Source organism: Saccoglossus kowalevskii, chromosome 4, assembly GCF_978046115.1.
Source record: "Saccoglossus kowalevskii chromosome 4, keSacKowa6.1, whole genome shotgun sequence".
Lineage (NCBI taxonomy): Eukaryota > Metazoa > Hemichordata > Enteropneusta > Harrimaniidae > Saccoglossus > Saccoglossus kowalevskii.
This window is the reverse complement of record NC_140644.1, coordinates 43,940,693-43,963,989: the sequence shown is the minus strand read 5'-3', so window position 1 is coordinate 43,963,989 and position 23,297 is coordinate 43,940,693. Positions and strand designations below refer to the sequence as shown.

At 37.4% G+C, this 23,297-nt stretch overlaps 1 protein-coding gene across 1 annotated transcript in view; it reads right to left on the bottom strand.

The window, feature by feature from the left end:
* Positions 1–369: 369 nt before the first annotated feature.
* Positions 370–23,297, bottom strand: part of LOC102804884 (multifunctional protein ADE2-like) — a 54,624-nt gene continuing 31,696 nt past the window's right edge. The window contains exons 4-8 of the mRNA XM_085498164.1: positions 16,271–16,478; positions 10,392–10,561; positions 6,871–7,048; positions 6,300–6,458; positions 370–567 (exon numbers count right to left, since the gene is read on the bottom strand). Of these exons, the coding sequence (XP_085354290.1) occupies positions 404–567; positions 6,300–6,458; positions 6,871–7,048; positions 10,392–10,561; positions 16,271–16,478 (879 nt within the window). The 3' untranslated portion in view covers positions 370–403. The remainder of the gene's footprint in view (positions 568–6,299; positions 6,459–6,870; positions 7,049–10,391; positions 10,562–16,270; positions 16,479–23,297) is intronic.

Below are 23,297 nucleotides of genomic sequence, written 5' to 3'. Positions count from 1 at the left end.
CTGATCACGAATAATGAAAATATGATATGCTGCTCAAGAACATTCAATACACTGAATATTAGATGAACACTTGGTCTAACTTTGAATAGTGGTACACCATGCATGCCATTGATTTAATACGTGTGTTGATGAAGTGGCCTTTTGAACACATGTTACATTTATCATTTTCATGGTCACTTTTGAAATCGATTGACAGAAAGAAAATGTATAATGAAGCTAAGAGATTCCCATGACAACGTTGGCAAACAAGCTCATTGAGTTTATTTGTGTGTAGAGCAGTTCTCATAGCCATATATATGAAACAAAAATAATACACAAGTTGAAAAATAAACTGTATTTCTTAAACTTTAACTATGAGTTGAGACAGAATGGCAGTGTAAATTAATGCAAATCTATTTGCTATTTATTTATCATTTCGAACATTTTTATCAGCCTTTATCAATCCAATCCAAGTATTCAGTTGTTTACAATGTAGCCGTGCCCATATCATGTGATCGTTCAGCGATAATATCTGAGCTGCTGCTAGGCCAGCGCCCTCCGGTGACAAGACTGTAGTACATCCTAGACCTAAAAAGATAATGGAGAACACAAAATTTAAAAGAAAATAATTTATATATTTGGTTACTAAGACACTGCGATATTCTATAGAGCTAATGATCGGAACAAAACTAATCCCTTTGCTAGCGTTCTTTTACCAAAATATGTTTTCAATGAAATTAAGAAGAAATGAACATGCTACAGTCGTCACACCATATTGTTTTTGATGTGAAATCTATAGCGATGCAAGCAATTTATGTAAAATTATTTGTTTACATGAAATTTGAATACGTGCTGTATGACGACTGATGGAATTAAGCGATAAGGGACAATTTGGAAATTTGACACTAACATGAAACAGACAGAATCAAGCACATTTCATAGAAACACAGTCCCTCTATTCCAGGACTGGAAACTGTAATTGTAGTAGGTGTGAATTGGCCTCCTTCCCTGGCAAAGGCATGTTGCTGGTATGTGCAAAGCATTGTCGCGTGATCAGTACACAGTCGGCCACTATTTTTGACATTGTCAGTGCTATTTGTTTTGTTTTTTTACAACTTGGTTGTTTATTCCAGAATTCAAGCTTTTTCACATTATTTTTTAATCAGGATATCTGTACAAGGTCATACTTTAGCCGGTGATTAGTTCTTTAATCTATTTTACCAGTGTCGCACCCATAGTTTTCTCTTGTAAACTTTGGGGCAACAGTCGCTTCCTGTCCCTTGTTGTGAGATTGTGTAAGTTGTTGCCACATTCTTTGTAAGTTTGCATGCTGTGCTCAACCTTGTGTGATAGTGACATCCCCCGTTTTCATGAATGGTCTTGCCCATCATCGGTTGTTTACTTTTTGAACACTGTCATGTGATCATGGCGAACCTTGTAGGAAACAATGGAATCTGTACAAAGTTGTTATGAATGATGCGACTCGCGTACAGCAATGGGCTGAGTACTCTTCAACGCTAGATCAGAACTGAGCGAGAGGGACGAACAGCGCGAGAATGGAGGAACGAACATCGCGAGGAGGAAACAGGAGAAACAGAGCGAGGAAGGGAGGAACTTCAACAACACGAAGGACGGGAAGCAACAGAAACGCTGTGGGGAATAGTGAGTGTTGGACAGGCTTATCGTGACACGAACACTGCGCAGTACATAATTTGTATTGTTTGCGACGAGTGCTTGTAAGAATTGAGTGGGACTTGGTTGTAATACAGCGCAACGTATGTAAAGTACGTGTTTATGAAGTCTAGTGTGTGAAATCTTGCTGTTCCTGTGGTGACGCATATTGATGTTTTGCCTCGCTGTGACAGAAATCCCCCAGGAAATCGTCGTTTATGTGTTCTGACGTGGAAAAGCAGCTACAGACCGAACAGTGAACTTGTGAGTTATTTATCAGTGCACTTATTTCTGTTTATTCGGACTTTTCTTGGGTTGTTTCCTTTTTTATTTGTCACTGTATGTATCTGTGTATACGCTTGAGAGACGTTAGTGTCTTGTTAGCTCAAATGTCAGTTTGTTGTTTCTTATTGCTTGCATTTAGACGTTGTACTAATATTTGGGATCACTTGTGTTAGGTGGTGACAGTATTTGAAGAAATTTTACCCATTTGTGTTTGGTTGGGTTTCTCTAAATATATTTCTGTGCCGCGCGAATTTCCTTTTGCGTTTATCGATTCCACTTTTAGCCAGCTGACATTATACGTAGCAAGACTGACTATGCGTGAGTGAGTGGCAACAGGTTGCACACTATTCTAAATAGTGTGATTTTCTTTATTTATTGACACAAAAGTAATTGTATTTCATTCGAGTGTGGCAAGTTTACTAGTCTGAACATAGCCTATTTATGTGTACCTTGCCTACATTGATATTATTGAATATAGCCAATTTATTGTGTATCTTTAGTGTGTATTTCTTATTATATTGTCACCTGTGTTATGTACTTATAGCAGTGCAAGGCTTGTTGAAGTGCATTTACGGTGATATTGAACTTGGATAGTTGTTATATTGTTATATTATATTGCCAACATAGTTATTATTGACTGCTGCATAGTATCTAGCTATGAGCTGAGTTTTGCTGTGCATTTTTATACAACGTTTGTGTACTATTGTGTATGAAATTTAGCACATTTTGTTGATATTTTGCCTTATTTATTAAATGCTCATGTTGACTTGTAACTGAGATTTTGTTGTCAGCCTATTGCTTCCTGTGCTGTCCTGTATCTGTTTTGAGTCATCACCTCAACCCATCAAAGCATTTTTGAATACCGACTCGTGACACCACGAATCGCCCCTGAAGATAAAATTCTATCGTATACTCTCACCAGTGGGGTCCCAGAGCTAGCTGGCCCTACACCAACAGCAGAGGAAAGAAACGAGAGGTGCGACACCAGCAGCGACACAATTTTGCAACAAATGTTCATACCATTACCAGAAATGGGTAATTTGACTTTTGGGGTGATTGAAATGAACTCTAATTTTATTTACCCTTCTCGGCACAAAACCAATATTTTTATGATCGAGAAAAAAAAATGGGTGGGCTGATTTGTTATTTGTCACACCACATTTTATTAACATTAAATTGGGCAATTTTATGGACACTCTTTACGATTATAAATGGCGGTATTTTATTTTCGTGCATAGCCATAAAATTACTGTTTCGCACGATGTTATTTTCGCACAAAGCAGTTTGAAGACTTCTAGGGTACCGGGGATACTCCCATTTTTGCCTGAAATAAAAGTTTCTTTGTTCGATTTGTCCCGCCGCGAGTGCGCGCCCGTACTATTGTTTACATTCAATGAAACTGTGAATGTTTAACTTGTTTCCAAATGAAGTAATATTAACATAAGCGGTAGGACTGACTTGGTGCAATTTTTTGCTGAGCAAATGTTACTCGTTACTCGGTAGAAGATGATGATAAACTGGACTATGTTGATTACTCCAGCACATGAAATTCGTGAGGCTGAAGGGCACAAAAAGCGTAAAAAATCGCCGACCGATTTTGAAGAAATAAAGGACGCATTCATTGGTTGGGTAAATACTTTCCGAGAAGAGCATGAAATACTAGCAAAAATGGTGATAAACTGGGACCAAACTGGTGTTAACATGCTACATGCTGAATGGATTCTACATGCTGATGGAAGGAGGAAACAAGCAGATTACGATTTCCGGTCTAGATGACAAACGACAAATCACGTCTGTGCTCGCTGTCTCAATGGCAGGAAATTTGTTGGATCCACAAATTATTTATGCTGGAAAAAGCAATCGATCCATCCCAATGTGAACTTCCCAGATGGATTGCTCGTGGATCACACAATGTTCCATTGGAGTACTGAAGAATCAATGTTGTGTTATGTCGAGAAAATTATTGTACCCTACGTCATAGACGTCGTGTGAAACTTGGGTTGCCTCTCGACCACAAAACACTTGCCTTGTTTGACGTATTCAAAGCTCATCGGGGGAAAAAGCTCCTCAGTCTTTTAGCAGAAAATAATATCAAGGTGGTATTTATTCCAGCAGCTTGTACAGATAAATTACAGCCGTAAATAAAGATTACAAAGAAATCTTGAAATGATGTTTCAACGCCTGGTATGCCGAGAAGGTCATGGAAAGTATGAATGAAAACCAAGACACCAACAGTGTTCATATCGATACACGGACATAGACGCTAAAACCAATCCATGCACAGTGGCTTATCAAAGCACATGACGAACTTGCAAAACGCACTGGGGTGATGAAAGATGGATTTTGCCTTGCGGGACTTTCGTAAGCATGTGTTGTTTTTGTATTGGACATTTACCATTTGTATTTTACCGTCGCATCGCCTAGCGTTCAACGTATTTAACAACGTCGCAATGCATTTATTTATTTACTCGACATCACCATTATTTATTGTGTATGTACAATGTATATATTTGGTGCAATTGTAAATAAAGACACAATGAAATACTAATCGTGGATAAGTGACAAAGTGTTCTCATGTTTAAGTTTATGCCGTAGTGTTTCAGACAATTAGTCATTTTACAACAATGTTTCAGACCACGCGTTTTGTTTGTATGCGTGAGCTCATTAATATTCATGTATATAATGAGCTGTTCGTGTGGACTTTAATTTTGCGCAAAATTGGTCTCTGCCAAAATAGCGAAAATAAATCCTCGCAAATATAAAGTAACTCACAGTACTGGAAAATGACTAATTGTTCACTGGGTTTTAATTTTGCTTATTTCACTGACTGGAAAATGTGCTAAATTAAAACCCAGTGAATATGTAAAATTTAGCATAGAACACATTATTTAAATGATAAAACAATGAATTTAAAACCTACTGAATATGCCTCAAATTGTAAATCAGCGAAATTTAATCCCAGTTAATATTAGTCATTTTACATTAAGCTATTCAGTGCTAAAAAAATTTATTTATAAACAACCCATGCATGGCACAGTCCCAGTTAGTTATCGATTTTAAGATGTATAGTTTTGTTTATAGTAATATAGCTGGAATACAAGTCATTGAAAATGACACAGTCCCCGTTAAATGTTTGAAAATTCTCTTTGTGCTCATCATATTAAAGCGGAGGGGTTGTCGCGAGCGTGTTCTTTAGTTCCTAATGGCGTATACAACAGATTGTTTATTTTCATCAAAACATGTGTTCTGTGTAGTAGTAATAATATGGCCAAAAATTTAAACAACCGTAATTCGGCCATCTTTGATCTGATTGTGAAACACACTGATATGTATGATGTATGTGCCAAATACGAATGAAAATGGTACATAAATTGTGGATATATAGTAGTAAGGCCAAAAAGTCAGATGGCTGTCAATCGGCCAGCTTTGACCAGATTTTGAAACAAATTGTCATGGACATGCATCCTAACGTGTATAAAGTACATGTATGTGCCGAATTTGAATGAAAACTGACAGAGCACGTCCAAGATACCACATAAAAAAACAAAACAAGATGCCGGCCAGTCGACCATCTTTGATCCAATTGCAAAATAAATCGTCATGGACATGTATCCTAACATGTATAATCTATGTACCAAGTTTGAATGAAAACTGACAAAGCATGTCCAAAATGCAACATTTTCAAAAAACAAGATGATCTGAAAAATAAAATTATTTGCATCAAGGTCCCATAATGTCTAATGTATATAACCAAGTTTGAACAAAATCCATCTGTAAACAGCCGAGAAATGCTGTATTATGATTTTTTTTTAGCACAAAAATGGCTGCCATTCCGCCATCTTGAAATAGATCGTGAAACAAATTGATGTGCATATGTATAATATTATGATTATAGTTTGATTGTGATTGGTCCAGTCATTTCTAAGATGCAGGTTCGAACGCACGCACACATGGAAGCACAGACGCACAAGGGTCAAAACATTGTTTACATTGTAGTTGCCTGGAATTTAAGGTCAAAGTGAAGTCATACAATGGATTTGCACGACAATAAATTTGCCGATTTTAATAAATATTCTAACTCCCTCGGCATGGGTGTGAACAGTTTATTTATCCGCAACATGGTTCGAGACAAAAGAATGCCGTTTCCAGACTGGGGATAGAGACTGTGATAGAAATTATAAAAAGTGATGAAAATGTTAGCATCTATTACAACTTAACATTGCTGGGCAAATTTTCCTCATCTTTGATGTTTTCCAGTTCTAACAAATGGCGGTGTTAAAGACTAAAAATCCACTGAAAGTGTAACCTGCAGAATTCATAACTATGATGACAAACACTAGTTATAATTACATTCTAATACTTACCTGATGGTAACCGAAGTGATGACCATATATCCTGAGAACCCCAGTCAGCTTTGACAGGTGGACAGTTAATTACAGGCCATGCGGTATTACCAGATAAAACTGGACCAAGTCCATTACTACGGCCAGCTACAGCTATGAATACCGTAGGAATGCCTTCACCTAAAATAAAAAAATAAAATAAAATTTCTTCAAACTGTAAATTTAACTACTTGATAGTAGATGAATACAAGATAAATACTGGAAATGACATTTGTCTTTGAAGTAAACTGTTTTCAATTCTTGAAAGCCCATTCCTATCAATTCATCCACTAGTTGTAGAAAAGCAGTAAATGTTTGCTTGTTATCAAAATCAAATTTCATAAAGTAGAACAGTTTGATTCAGTGATGTAAGTGATTAAAAAACCCAAGCCATTAAATTAAAACTTCTTAAAAACAGTATGGATAGGGGGGAAGAGTTAAATTAGCTCTTCTGAGTCTCAATTTGGGTAAGTTGTATGCAAAAGGAGTAATCACTTGCCATAGACAAGAATTTTTTGGTATTTAAAATATTAAATGATTTAATTTTCCACACCTTCATATTCTGACAGTATCTGCAATGTTTTATCGGTTCCTTTGTGTGCTGATGACACCCGTAACTCGCATGGAACTCCAAAACTTTTACAAGTACTACGAATCTTTTCTGCATGCTCAGTGTCGCTGGCCGAACCCATAAATACAACAACTCTAGCTTGTGGTTTGGGCATTAATTTCTGTAAGTGGTGAAAACAGTGAAATATAGTAGGTAATATTTGGTAATTATTTATCAAATATTTGAAGGATCAAACATACTTGAGCAACATTACAATTAAATTCACAACCATGGCCGGTGCAAATCATGTGGGATACCACACCCCAATTTCATCTCATTTTTTTTTTTGTGAATTGCAAGAATATTCCCAGTTCTATAGTAATATTTGAAATATAAATATCTACCTCTTATTAAAAAAAAAAAATAGTACAGACATGCTATTTTTTTTATTTATAGTCTCTTCAATTAGAGAAGTTTTTCTAATAGAACAAATATGATTCATTTAATTCTATTTTATGTATTCAAAGCACACCTCCCCAACCTGCAAGTACAAACTAACAGCTACTCTTTCTGCCCTCCCCAACCTGCAAGTACAAACTAACAGCTACTCTTTCTGCCCTCCCCAACCTGCAAGTACAAACTAACAGCTACACTTTCTGCCCTCCCCAACCTGCAAGTACAAACTTACAGCTACTCTTTCTGCCCTCCCCAACCTGCAAGTACAAACTAACAGCTACTCTTTCTGCCCTCCCCAACCTGCAAGTACAAACTTACAGCTACTCTTTCTGCCCTCCCCAACCTGCAAGTACAAACTAACAGCTACTCTTTCTGCCCTCCCCAACCTGCAAGTACAAACTTACAGCTACTCTTTCTGCCCTCCCCAACCTGCAAGTACAAACTAACAGCTACTCTTTCTGCCCTCCCCAACTGCAAGTACAAACTAACAGCTACTCTTTCTGCCCTCCCCAATCTGCAAACACAAACTAACAGCTACTCTTTCTGCCCTCCCCAATCTGCAAACACAAACTTACAGCTACTCTTTCTGCCCTCCCCAACCTGCAAGTACAAACTTACAGCTACTCTTTCTGCCCTCCCCAACCTGCAAGTACAAACTAACAGCTACTCTTTCTGCCCTCCCCAACCTGCAAGTACAAACTAACAGCTACTCTTTCTGCCCTCCCCAACCTGCAAGTACAAACTAACAGCTACTCTTTCTGCCCTCCCCAATCTGCAAACACAAACTAACAGCTACTCTTTCTGCCCTCCCCAACCTGCAAGTACAAACTTACAGCTACTCTTTCTGCCCTCCCCAACCTGCAAGTACAAACTAACAGCTACTCTTTCTGCCCTCCCCAACCTGCAAGTACAAACTAACAGCTCCTCTTTCTGCCCTCCCCAACCTGCAAGTACAAACTAACAGCTACTCTTTCTGCCCTCCCCAACCTGCAAGTACAAACTAACAGCTACTCTTTCTGCCCTCCCCAATCTGCAAGTACAAACTAACAGCTACTCTTTCTGCCCTCCCCAACCTGCAAGTACAAACTAACAGCTCCTCTTTCTGCCCTCCCCAACTGCAAGTACAAACTAACAGCTCCTCTTTCTGCCCTCCCCAACCTGCAAGTACAAACTAACAGCTACTCTTTCTGCCCTCCCCAATCTGCAAACACAAACTTACAGCTACTCTTTCTGCCCTCCCCAATCTGCAAGTACAAACTAACAGCTACTCTTTCTGCCCTCCCCAACCTGCAAGTACAAACTAACAGCTCCTCTTTCTGCCCTCCCCAACCTGCAAGTACAAACTAACAGCTACTCTTTCTGCCCTCCCCAACCTGCAAGTACAAACTAACAGCTACTCTTTCTGCCCTCCCCAATCTGCAAACACAAACTTACAGCTACTCTTTCTGCCCTCCCCAACCTGCAAGTACAAACTTACAGCTACACTTTCTGCCCTCCCCAACCTGCAAGTACAAACTTACAGCTACTCTTTCTGCCCTCCCCAACCTGCAAGTACAAACTAACAGCTACTCTTTCTGCCCTCCCCAACCTGCAAGTACAAACTAACAGCTACTCTTTCTGCCCTCCCCAACCTGCAAGTACAAACTAACAGCTACTCTTTCTGCCCTCCCCAACCTGCAAGTACAAACTAACAGCTACTCTTTCTGCCCTCCCCAACCTGCAAGTACAAACTAACAGCTACTCTTTCTGCCCTCCCCAATCTGCAAGTACAAACTAAAAGCTACTCTTTCTGCCCTCCCCAACCTGCAAGTACAAACTAACAGCTACTCTTTCTGCCCTCCCCAACCTGCAAGTACAAACTAACAGCTACTCTTTCTGCCCTCCCCAACCTGCAAACACAAACTTACAGCTACTCTTTCTGCCCTCCCCAACCTGCAAGTACAAACTTACAGCCACTCTTTCTGCCCTCCCCAACCTGCAAGTACAAACTTACAGCTACTCTTTCTGCCCTCCCCAACCTGCAAGTACAAACTAACAGCCACTCTTTCTGCCCTCCCCAACCTGCAAGTACAAACTTACAGCTACTCTTTCTGCCCTCCCCAACCTGCAAGTACAAACTAACAGCTACTCTTTCTGCCCTCCCCAATCTGCAAACACAAACTTACAGCTACTCTTTCTGCCCTCCCCAACCTGCAAGTACAAACTTACAGCTACTCTTTCTGCCCTCCCCAACCTGCAAGTACAAACTAAAAGCTACTCTTTCTGCCCTCCCCAACCTGCAAGTACAAACTTACAGCTACACTTTCTGCCCTCCCCAACCTGCAAACACAAACTTACAGCTACTCTTTCTGCCCTCCCCAACCTGCAAGTACAAACTAACAGCTACTCTTTCTGCCCTCCCCAACCTGCAAGTACAAACTAAAAGCTACTCTTTCTGCCCTCCCCAACCTGCAAGTACAAACTAACAGCTACTCTTTCTGCCCTCCCCAACCTGCAAGTACAAACTAACAGCTACTCTTTCTGCCCTCCCCAACCTGCAAGTACAAACTAACAGCTACTCTTTCTGCCCTCCCCAACCTGTAAGTACAAACTAACAGCTACTCTTTCTGTCCTCCCCAACCTGCAAGTACAAACTAACAGCTACTCTTTCTGTCCTCCCCAACCTGCAAGTACAAACTTACAGCTACTCTTTCTGCCCTCCCTAACCTGTAAGTACAAACTAACAGCTACTCTTTCTGCCCTCCCCAACCTGCAAACACAAACTAACAGCTACTCTTTCTGCCCTCCCCAACCTGCAAACACAAACTAACAGCTACTCTTTCTGCCCTCCCCAACCTGCAAGTACAAACTAACAGCTACTCTTTCTGCCCTCCCCAATCTGCAAGTACAAACTAACAGCTACTCTTTCTGCCCTCCCTAACCTGCAAGTACAAACTAACAGCTACTCTTTCTGCCCTCCCCAACCTGCAAGTACAAACTTACAGCTACTCTTTCTGCCCTCCCTAACCTGCAAGTACAAACTTACAGCTACTCTTTCTGCCCTCCCCAACCTCCAAGTACAAACTTACAGCTACTCTTTCTGCAACCCATTCAAAGTTACGTTTCACTTGTTCCAGGCTTTCCGAGGTCACTTCTTTCAATTCCCGGTACACTTGTTTATCCTTCATTAATCTGCGATCACCAGACGGCCAAAGCCGCCAAGAATCACTGTCAACAATGTCAGCTAATAGGATTTCACCTGTAACAGAGGAGGTAATAGTGTTCATTAATGAGCTCACATGACTGCCCCTTCCCTCCAAGGTAACAGAGGGGGTAATAGTGTTCATTAATGAGCTCACATGACTGCCCTTCCCTCCAAGATAACAGAGGGTAATAGTGTTCATTAATGAGCTCACATGACTGCCCTTCCCTCCAAGATAACAGAGGGTAATAGTGTTCATTAATGAGCTCACATGACTGCCCCTTCCCTCCAAGATAACAGAGAGGGTAATAGTGTTCATTAATGAGCGCACATGACTGCCCCTTCCCTCCCTCCAAGGTTATTGTCAACTTGATATAATTTTTGAAAGACAACAGAGCTAAAACTGGTCGTTATGGATGGGGTCATTGTTGCTAGGGACACATCCAATCAAATGTAAACCACTAATTTTACACACGAAATTTTGTTGTAGTAAAAGTCACTGTGGGCCTAGGACACACGATTATGACTTTGCAAAGTTTTGTCATGACAAACGACATAAAATCACAAAAATTGAGTGGTTTATAGTCTGACATATTGCTTAAGTTACACCATGTCACAGTGGACAAAACGTTTAACTGTGTGAACAGAAATCAATAAGATCTACACGAGCAAAGCTCATGTATTACACACTTTGCAAATAATTAAAGATGCTACCAAAACCTATTAAAATCAAAGAAAGCTTAGAAAGAACTCCTGTGTGCTGAGAGTATTAGAGACACAGTCAGAACCAAACAATTATGAATTATTATGCTAATTAGGGCATTTATATGAACAGATTTTAACCCAAAACTGATCATATTTGTTTGTCCTGGGGCATCTATGTACAAGTTTCATTTAAAGGTGATGATTAGTACTCGAGATATCAGTGAAAAAACGGAAAATAAAATAATTATGCAAGTAAGTTAATTAATATGCATAATTATTTACCCCAAAACTAATCATATCTCTGCATAGTCCGAGGTTTTATGTACAAAATTTGATTGAAATGTGATGATTAGTACTTGAAATATACATGAAAATCTGAAAATTAACTAATTATGCAAATTAGGTGATTAATATGCACAAATATTTATCCCAAAACAATCTATCTCTGCATAGTCCTTGAGTATCTATGTACTATGTTTCATTGAAATGTAATGATATGTACTGATATTACCCTAAAAACTACTAGGTCTGTGCAGTGCCCTATGACATCTAGGTACTAAGTTTCATTGAAATGTCATGATTACTACTTGAAATATCAAAAGCTGAAAATTAATTAATTATGCAAATTAGGTAATTAATATGTACTGATATTACCCTAAAAACTATCAGGTCTGTTCATTTTCCTATGATATCTATGTACTAAGTTTCCTTGAAATGTGATGATTAGTACTTGAGATATCAGTGGAAAAGCTGAAAAATTACTAATCTTATGCAAATTAGGTAATTAATATTAATTTCACCCCAAACTAATCAAAACCTGGCATTAGTTCAGAGCATCTATGAACCAAGTTTCATCAAAATCCAACGAGCAGTTATTGAGATGTCAGTGGGACGGACGAACGAACGGACGTGTGCACGCGCAACCACCCACCCACCCACCCACCCACCCACGCACATGGTAACTGCAAAAACTCCCATTGCCTAATTTGCATAGTACTTCCAGAAATCATGTGATCTTTTCACAATTCGTCAGATCTTTACTGTCTATCACACCCTTGTAAATAACCATGCATTGTGCTCTCATGTTATTTGAATATCACAAATAAAATATTTAATTTCATTATGTAGATGAAGAATATATCATGAATAAAATCTAACAAGCCATGCATGACACAGTCCCCATTAGTAATATAGTTGGAATATAACCATGTCAAGAATATGATTTTTTTAACATTAAAATGATTGACAAGTACTTGTCCATATTGAGAGATATTGCTCTGGAACAGCATTCAAATTCAGCCATTTTGAATACATATATATATATATATATACATATATATACATATATATACATATACATATACATACATATACATATATATATATACATATACATATATATATATACACACATACACATATACATATATATATATATATACACATATACATATACATATACATACATATACATATATATATACATATATATATATATATACACATATACATATACATATATATATATATATATACACATATACATATACATATATATATATATATATATATATACACATATACATATACATATATATATATATATATATATACACATATACATATACATATATATATATATATATATATACACATATACATATATATATATATATATATATATATACACATATACATATATATATATATATATATATATACACATATACATATATATATATATATATATATATATATATATATATATATATACATATATATATATATATATATATATATACATATATATATATATATATATATACATACATACATATACATATATATATATATATATACATACATATACATATATATATATATATATATATACATACATATACATATATATATATACATACATATACATATATATATATATATATATATATATATATATATAACATGATGTATAATGAATATATAAAATTTGAATATAATCAGTCGAAGCATTTAAAACAAAATGGCTGCCAGTCAACCATTTTAATTCCAATATGAAAACAAGCAGCCAGTCGGCTGAGATAGTTCTGCTGTTAGCAATGCACATTTCAATTAACCCTCTTCTTACCGACGCCATAAAATACCATGTGAAAAATGGACACCTATTTTCCCAGCATACATTTCACACTAACTAGCCAAGACTTTTTGTGTAATTTCAACCAATTTCAATTGTCAAGTACTGCCTTTTAAGTAATCAAATTGACATAAAACTTGGTTTTCCATTTAGAATAGAATATTGTCTTCTCATTTCATGAAATTCAGACACATAAATTAAATTGTACGATTAGAGGGTTACAAAAATATGTTAATTACGATAAACATGACAGCTGTGAATTTTGTTAATAAATCATGAAACCAGAGATAAAAGTGAACTTGCCTAAAAGAGTAAGTCATGGTTTATCAAGTAACTATGCTACTTGAGAATTTGAGGGGGGGGGGGGGTCCAAAAAAATGTTACCCCCAAAATATGGTTTTGTATGGCTTGGGGTGTTTCCAGTCTAAAATCAATTATATGGTATTTTATGCGTTCAGATTGTGCAGATCGTAGGGCATTTATCTTATGGCATTATATGGCTACAGTAATAATTAAAGATATGGTACTTTATGGTTTCAGAAGGAATAAGTATTCTGCCAGACAATATGGGTTTTTATGGCTTGGGAAAGGACATCATTGGACCATAAAATACTATGTTATGGTAAAATATGGCTTCAGGTTTTTATTTGAGAAAATATAATTACCTAAATGCGACAATCAAATTCTGTTAAACTCTGAATAATTTTGAAACTCAAAATGATGTCAACAGATTTAGCATTTACATGTACTGCCCGTGTAGTACCGTAAAATCTGTATTAGAAGCCGCATCCCTAATAGAAGTCGCACCCATTCTTTTTAAACAATTGGGAACCAAAAAAATCATCATTTCTCATATGTGTAGATGTTCCAATAGAGGCCGCACCCCGTCTATTGGATTGTACCATTTTAATAGAAGCTGCGGTTTCTAATACAGATTTTACAGTAACCACTTTATGGGCTAAAACAGCTGTCATTTTGAAAATGTTAATGATCTTCATTTGTTTATAGACTAGCAGCACTAGAAGAATTTGTTTATCAAAAGAAATGAACATTTCTACAGTTTGACCACTGATATATTTTGGCTAAAGAAAAACTAAGTATAAATATGATAAACAAATACGTCTGGACAGATAGAAGCAAAAATAGTCTAAACAGATTTGCACCTGTGTATCAAACTTTAATGAAATCTTGATGGTATAGTAACACATGGTTTAGTGAACACTGACACCATATATTAACATAAAATTTTAAATCTGAAGCCATAATATACCATTTCACAATCAAGTATCATATAAAATGCCATAAATTACCATATTCAATCCAAGTGTAACAAATTTTACCATAAAAAACCATAATGTCCATAATAGCTGATACCATAATAAACCATAAATCCATACCAACAGCAATATGGCCCAATCCATAAAAAGCCATGTGTGATTTTTTAGTGATGACTAGAAAAATACCTTTCATGTATTTCATAAAAGTAGTATAATACATAAAGGACATCATAATAGATATAATGCATACAAGAAGTTGTAAGAATATTCCATAATTTTAAAGTTCGGGAGATGTAAAACCAAAAGAGACAATGTGCAAAAATGGCTATGGTATTTTAAGGTATCAGGCAAAAATGCCCTCTATTTTCACAAGGTTTTTTATGGTGTCGGTAGGATAACACAAAATATATATATTGGCTAAAAGAGGGTTAAAGAACAAAAAATATCATTAGAAAATGAACAATATGTAGACTTGCTGTTTTTTTAAGAAGAATTCAAAAATCACTTTTCACCAAAAATGATAAAAATTATCATCAAAATTAGATATTTGAAGATATCATCACGAAATGAACAAATCTGAGTGAGGTCCACATGGAGTACCTATATATGTAATATCAAAGCAATCAGACTTGCGGTTTTTAACAAGAAGTTGAAAATATCACTTTTTACCAAAAATTACAAAAATATTCACCAAAATTAAAGAATTAAAGATATCATTACAAAATGAACAAATCAAGTATCAAAGCATTCAGGCTTATAGTTTTCAAGAAGAAGTCAAAAAAGTAAAACATTGACACAGACGACGACTCATATGATAAGCTTCGCTCGACAAAGTTGACAGCGGAGCTAAAAAAATGACATGCATCAGGAACCTGTAATGTCTAATGTATGTACCAAGTTTGAACGAAATCTATCCATAAATGCCAGAAATGCATGATATTTGATGATTTTTTAGCACAAAAATGACCACCATTTGGCCATTTTGAATAGGATCGTCAAACCAATATATCTGTCTATCTATGACATGATGTATAATGAATATTTAAAATTTGAATATAATCGGTTAAAACAAGTCAGATATGGCACAAGAACCACATTCATTATTACAAAATGGCCGCCAGTCAGCCATTTTGAATCTTATCTGAAAAAAAAAAAATTATTTGCATCAAGGTCCCATAATGTCTAATGTATATACCAAGTTTGAACAAAATCCATCTGTAAACAGTCGAGAAATGGTTGATTTTTTAGATTTTTTAGCACAAAAATGGCTGCCATTCGGCCATCTTGAATCAGATCAAGAAACAAATTGACGTGCATATGTATAATATCATGTATGAAGTATGTGTGAAGTTTGATTGTGATTGGTCCAGGCATTTCTATGATACAGGTCTGGACGCACGCACAGATGCACGAATGGATGCACGCACGGACACAGAGGTCAAAACACAAGATATTGCTGTTATTCACTAATCCTTGGCAATACAAATGATACTGGTACAGAAAGAAATATACGAATTAATCACCAATGCTTCATGACCTACCAACATTAGCAAATTTGTTCCAAAATGTAGCATAAACATTTTGGCGGAAATGACATACAAAGACGAAAAAAACACAAAAAGGCTATACTCCAATTGAGCATAAACTCACCTGTTTCCCTGTTGACACCAAATTCTATTTTCATATCAATAAGACTACAATCCAGTGATGACCATGCTTTCTCCAACACTTCAAATACACACACTGTAGTTTTCCCAATAATATCAAGTTCATCAGCTCCAATGACCAAGCCACCATGAGTCAACTTGGCACCGATGATCTGTTCACGACACCACTGAGGATCATGGTTCTCATCATCCTAAACAGCAATCAAAGAAAGCTTAGAAAGAACTCCCATGTGCTGAGAGTATTGGAGACACATTAAATATAATTCGAAATTACTTAGCTGAAAACTAATTATGCAAATCAGAAAATTAATATGACCTAATGACTAATGAGGTCTGCGCAATGTAACAGAAAATCTATGTCTCCAAGTTTAATTGAAATGTGATTAGAACCAAAAAATTATGAATTATTATGCTTATTAGGGAATTAATATGAACAGATTTTTACCCCAAACTAATTAGGTTTGTACATTGTCCTAGAGCATCTTTGTACTAAGTTTCATTGAAATGGAATAATTAGTACCGTGAAAACTCCAAAATTTCGACCCCTCTAAAAATTCGGCCGCCTATTTATTTGCCGGGTTTCGGTGTTTTATTTACCTCCAAATTTTCGACTCCACTAAAAATTGCCGACTCATTCTTATTCGAAAATTGCGACCAGTTTTAGTTTTCCCCCAAACGAAAAAAAAAACGATGTGAGCGTTCAAACGGGACCTTCCTCAAAGGCATGAATCCGGGTTTCTGATTGACTGAGAGATTTTTATTTTATTGGTAACGAAAATATATTCTAAATAAACGAAGTTTCAAATAAAAACGAACACAAAAATCTCTGCATGCTGCGTTTCTGAATTGTTGATTATTACTGTACTCAGTAGTGATTATAATAATGTACACAAAATAAATTTGTTGAATGGTTATGAAATACAAATAAAAGTCAACTTAGTTTCATCGTAAGCGAATGATTCCGGTCTCGCATAAACGTTTGATGCTGTAGGATATCCGCCATGTTCTCTTAGGTCAAATAGGTCAAATCGCTAATTAACCAATCAAAAAGCTGGATGATGCCAACGTGTTCAAATTACCATAGCTTATTTAAATATGTTAATGTTATTGAACGCAATGCGGAAGAGATTGATGTTGTAGTACGATATTTTGGCTTGGATTTTGATGCGAAAACGGCATGATTTTTTTTAAATAAAAAAATTAGTTGTTTTTAAAAAATAAACTGGTCATCTGAAGAATAATTTAACATTGTTCACAGTGATAACAGCTCATTCTCGAAAGGAAGCTTACCCGCTCACGCTAGTCACGATAAAAATCATACACGTGTACTCTTGAATAGACAGACGTCAATGACTACGGTAAAACTTAGACTCTATTTTAGCCGGCAGGATTGATTGAAATTTCCGAAAAATGACGCCAAAATACACCTTAAAAGTCCCATTTTATTTTCTTAAATCCCATTTGATTTTTTAATCCAAGGGCGAATTTACGGCAGAATTTGGTCCCTCAAATAAGGGACACGTGAGCTTTGATTCTAACCGGATACATTGCACTGGGTCGGGGAGATCGTTTGCTAAACTTCCATGTATCTTTTGTCCAATGGGTACCTGTACTTCGAACATTCGCAAGTTTTCCTAGGTAGTGCGAGACAGCTTTGTCTTTTGACCTATTAGTTTTGTGCTGACCTCTTCTCCGCGTCTTGATGTTTTGTTTTGCTTGTCATAATACTCACTGATTGATGACTTTGTTTAGATTTTGAGTTACAACTCGGCCACGACCTTTGCTTTTACCGTGAAACATGAGGAAGTTTACGTCAATTGACGGACATTGCATTTTTTAAAAACTAATGAAGCACACTGTCTATCATCCCCATTTTTTTTTGCTGATTTCTATTCTGAAAAATTCGACCGTCCGAAAATGCACCTTAATTTTGACTCTAAAAACACGTCACATTTCTAACACAAATTATTTAAAACCGGTCGAAATTTTGGAGTTTTTACGGTACTTTAGATATCAGTGTGAAAGCTTAAAATTGGTTAATTATGCAAATTAGGTAATTAATATGTACAGATTTTAACCCACAATTATTCAGGTCTGTCTATTGTCCTACAGCATCCATGTACATTCAATGATATGTGATGTATAGTACCTGAGATATCAGTGTGAAAGTTGGTTAATTATGCAAATTAGGTGATTAATATGCACAATTATTTACCCTAAAACTAATCAGGTCTCTGCATAGTCCTAAAGGATCTATGTACCAAGTTTCATTGAAATGCGATGATTAGTACTTGAGATACCCGTGGAAAAGCTGAAAATTAACTAATTATGCAAATTAGGTGATTAATATGCACAAATATTTATCGAAAACAATCAATCTCTGCATAGTCCTTGAGTATGTAAGTACCAAGTTTCATTGAAATGTAATGCTAACTACTTAGGGAACTGATCATTACCACCAAGCCGGTTTCCTGTGAGTCTCCTGCGGCATGCGTTTCTTTACCGTACCGGCCGCTGCTTTACCGTACCGGCCGCTGCTTTACCGTACCGGCCGCTGCTTTACCGTACCGGCCGCTGCTTTACCGTACCCGAAGGTCATTAGCCGTACCGGCAAGGCCGTTACCGTACTGGCAGGAGGCAATTCACACTTCTGACAAGTTAATTTATGCATTGATTTTCCGGTTTACCGGTAAAATGCCGACCTGTTTAAATTTCAGTTTTATGCACAGGATCGCCTGAGAAAGCAAAACTAGAATTAATTTGAGTAGAATTTGTTTAGTTTGTAGTTATAGTCAGTTTATAAATCATTTTGTTCATGTTTGCTATGCAGTAGCTTTCGAGGTCAAATACACGACCAGGTCAATTTGTTGCGTCTTTTTATTTGTCAGAGATTAAACTTTACCATTATTATTGCATAATATTTACATTCAAGTTGCGCGTGATAATGCTACACATGATTTTTTTGAGACCTTGGAGCTCCCAGTACGTCCATGTGAACTGTTGGATATGACTACAGACGGAACTGCGTCTTTATTTTATACGATATTTTTATTTTTTTTAAATTGGGATCAGTGCTCCCAAATCAACTGAGCCGACAAAGTGGGTTACAAAAATAACAGTTCCATGAAAGTGGCTATATTTGTGTATGATGAATCCTGAGTCGGTAGTTTTGGCATGTAACCTAATGGTTTTGGTTATTGTTAAAAATGCACAGTGCAGACGTAATTTTGTTTTCATTTTTTCACTTTATCTGGCGCCAGTGCACGTGTGCTTGGATGTTCTTTTATTCAGTGATTGGGCTAAATATTTGACGACGTTGCCAACGTATTCAACATACGAAAATAGCATGTGTGTGCGTTTGCGTGAATGATAGATGCAGACGAGATTTCTCGTCGCAACGCGTTTTATTAGTTTATTTCCAACGCGAGTGGTCGGCGCCTTTGATTGCGTTTAGTTTGTTCTTTCAATCGCAAAATCTATCGCTGGCACCGTTTATTTTGTTATGTCTCACAACTGAATGTCCAAGCTGACTTTGTATTGGCTGTAATTATATTTTTTTTGTAAAACAAAAAAAAGTCCCGACCTTTCCAGTCTAAATCGTATTCTGCCCCAAACCAAACAGCCCTTTTCAGGGCCAATCACATGTTCCAAAAAGAGATATACCGGCACACTTGCACACTCTGTTTTGTTATAATAAAGTTACATTGGGGATTGTTGGAGGGGGTGTGTAAATATCGGGTAAATATGTTTGGACAATTCCATAAGCAAACTCACAAAATGAGGTCGAAAAGCAATAGAAAAATGTTGACCTAGAGCAAGGTCAAATTCCGTTTTACGCACTTGAATTTTATCTGGACTACGTGCACGCGTTGCGCGTGTTATTGTCAACAAAGTATCAAAACAGATTTTCGAACGCCCAAGCCCGAATTTAAATACATGTGAGCTCGGCCAAGCGAGTCACGCTGACACATTATGCAAGTATCATCGAATTCATGCGACAGGTTGAGACGTTTTATTCAACGTCGTGGGTAAGCTACGATGTAGGACTGTCGTTTTATAGCGTTACAGGCGATCATGAATATGTGAATAACACACATATATTGAAAAAAAACCCATGAAATTTCAGAAAGACTTTTTTATTTAATTTATTTATTTGTATTTCGACGGTTGTCCGACTTTCTTTCCACTGTGTGAGCTACTGACAAATATAAACAAATAATTAACCCATCGAGTCCTCTAGTCGACTGGGACGTAACACTCTGTTGTACAAGTCATGTCCTTTTCAAATTATTCACTTTCAATGGGTGGGTAAAAAAAAATTCTTATTGTTTGCAAAATGCCCAATTAATTCATGCATGACTCACGGTTACCGGCAGGGCGCCGATCAGTTACCGGGGCTTTGTTTACCATGCATTCATTAATCGAAGGTGATAAATAGTCGGTATTGGTCCTATCAGTACGGTAATTGTCCGGCCGGTACGGTAACGCAACGGTCGGTACGGTAAAGCAACGACCGGTACGGTAAAGCAACGACCGGTACGGTAAAGCAACGACCGGTACGGTAAAGCAACGACCGGTACGGTAAACCGAGTCAAACTCACAGGAAACCGGCTGGGTGGTAATGATCAGTTCCCTTATATCAAATGCTGAAAATTAATTAATTATGCAAATTAGGTAATTAATATGTACTGATATTACCATAAAAACTATCAGGTCTGTGCAGTGTCGTATGACATCTATGTACCAAGTTTCATTGAAATGTGATGATTAGTACTTGAGATATCAGTGGAAAAACCGAAAATTGACTAATCATTATGCAAATTAGGTAATTAGTATCCACGGATTATTACCAAAAACTAATCAAAACCTAGCATTAGTTCAGAGCATCTATGTACCAAGTTTCATCAAAATCCAATGAGTGGTTGTTTAGATATCAGTGGAACAGTCATGGAACCACTAAAAAATAGCTAATTATCATGCAAATTAGGTAATTAATATGCACGGATTTTTACCAAAACCTAATCAAATCTGCGCATTGGCCCAGAGCATCTATGCACCAAGTTTCATCAAAAACTGATGTATGGTTCTTGAGATAGCAGTGGAACAGTCGTACACACATACATACACACACACACACACATACACACATACAGTACAATGTGCACACAAGGACCCACGTGTTCTCGCCATTGGCGAGGCCATGTCTAGCCCATGTCTAGCCATTGGCGAGGCCATGTCTCGCCATTGGCGAGGCCATGGCCTGCCAGTGGCGAGGTCATTGAAGGGCTGGCCCTCAAAAAAGCGAGCCCAATGTCGAGCTCGGCGCGATCAGTCAGACACGGCGCACCTTAGTAAACTCGGCGCGATCACGGGCGCGACCAGAATTTCTTTACCCAGCAAAACAGAAAACATCGCTTCTGCTATGTTACTTTGTTATTTATGAGTGTTGAATAAATGATGAATAATTTCAAATGTTTTTTTTTATTTCAACATGAAGATTTGTCAGATAGAATCATTATTTCGGCAGTACTAGTTTATCTTAATCTCAGACCCGATCGTTTGGTGAGATTTGCGTGTGTATATGCCTGTCGATTTCTCGTCATTAGTAGCGTGGTAATTTTGAAAACAAAAACATTCAGTGTCTAAATCTCAGTGACGACCCGATTTCCAAATACTAGTACATGTGTGTATGTGTGTTGTTTTGATGATGTGCGAGTGTTATTATTTTTGTAATGCATGTGATCAGTCTGCCCACCGTAAGATTACCAATGTCACGTTAAATCACCCCTGCGCCGGTCTGTAAAACAGGTCACATTTTGTGAAAGAATAATCGTTGCAAACCCTTTTGTTCTATTTAATTCTATTGTATAAACCGGCGTAGCGACGTGTACAACGTTCATGTAAAGGTCAAATGCGGCGGCAAAGTAAAATTGTTTGTTTTTACGTGGTGTAAGATGCTGTATGTTTTATGTGAATCTCAAGGCTGTAACAATGACACTGAGAACGAGACGCGGCAAACTGAACAGCTGCCTTGCTGGTTGTCATGACGCCGACGTTTGAGGGCACCGCCAGCCAATGGTTGCAGATTATTCACGCAATCTTTTTGTTACTTTGTAACAGGGACCCGCAATTCGCGTCGGTTGTTTCGTTTATCTGGAGTGCGTTCGCGTCGTCGCCTCGGGGTGACCCGGGGTGCCTCGCGTCTGCCCAGTTTTCGTTAGACTGCTAGGTGACACAACTGGGGCGACTGGGGGCAGTTTTTAACGCCTCTGCTTGCAGAGCCGGAAAAGTTCGGGAAACACATAGCGAACGACCAAATCGATAGGTAAAAAAGGTGTAAAAAATGCAACTGGGCGTGAAGTAAAATAAATTGTATCAGAGGCACATCACTTGGGGTTTGCAACTACGGTGACATGATACCAAGATCCCGTTACAATCTCGCGCTCACATAAGCGTTCCAACTCAGAAAGATGCGAATGCGCATGCCCGAGGTAACTAGGATACTGGGATGTCCAGGTGGATCAAAATAGCTGCTCACGATATGACGGATTACGATAACTATATTTTCTGTATATTTTCGATGTATTACATTTTTTCACTATGAATGTGGTAATACGTGTTTTATTGTTTTATTACAAACCGCCTATGTCATGTCAGAAGGTAGTAGCATCAGTCTCGCTAACTACGAGATGAGACTTGAATGGGATCTTGACATGATGTCACCATACAGTACTATGTGCGTTGCAAACCCCAAGTAATGTACCTCTGATTGTATACATTTTAAACAAGTTTCGCTTGCATAGTAACGGACCAATACGATCACGTGATACTACTTTCTCGGGGAAGCCTCTCGTTGCCACGGGCTACAACTGCCACGTCACTTAGGGCACCCCGAGGGAGCGACGCGAACGCACTCCAGACTGACCTCAGGACAGTGACCATTTATTGGAAGATTTTATATGATCCGCCAGATCGAGCATAGCCATGATTTCACGGCGTTGTCGGAGTGG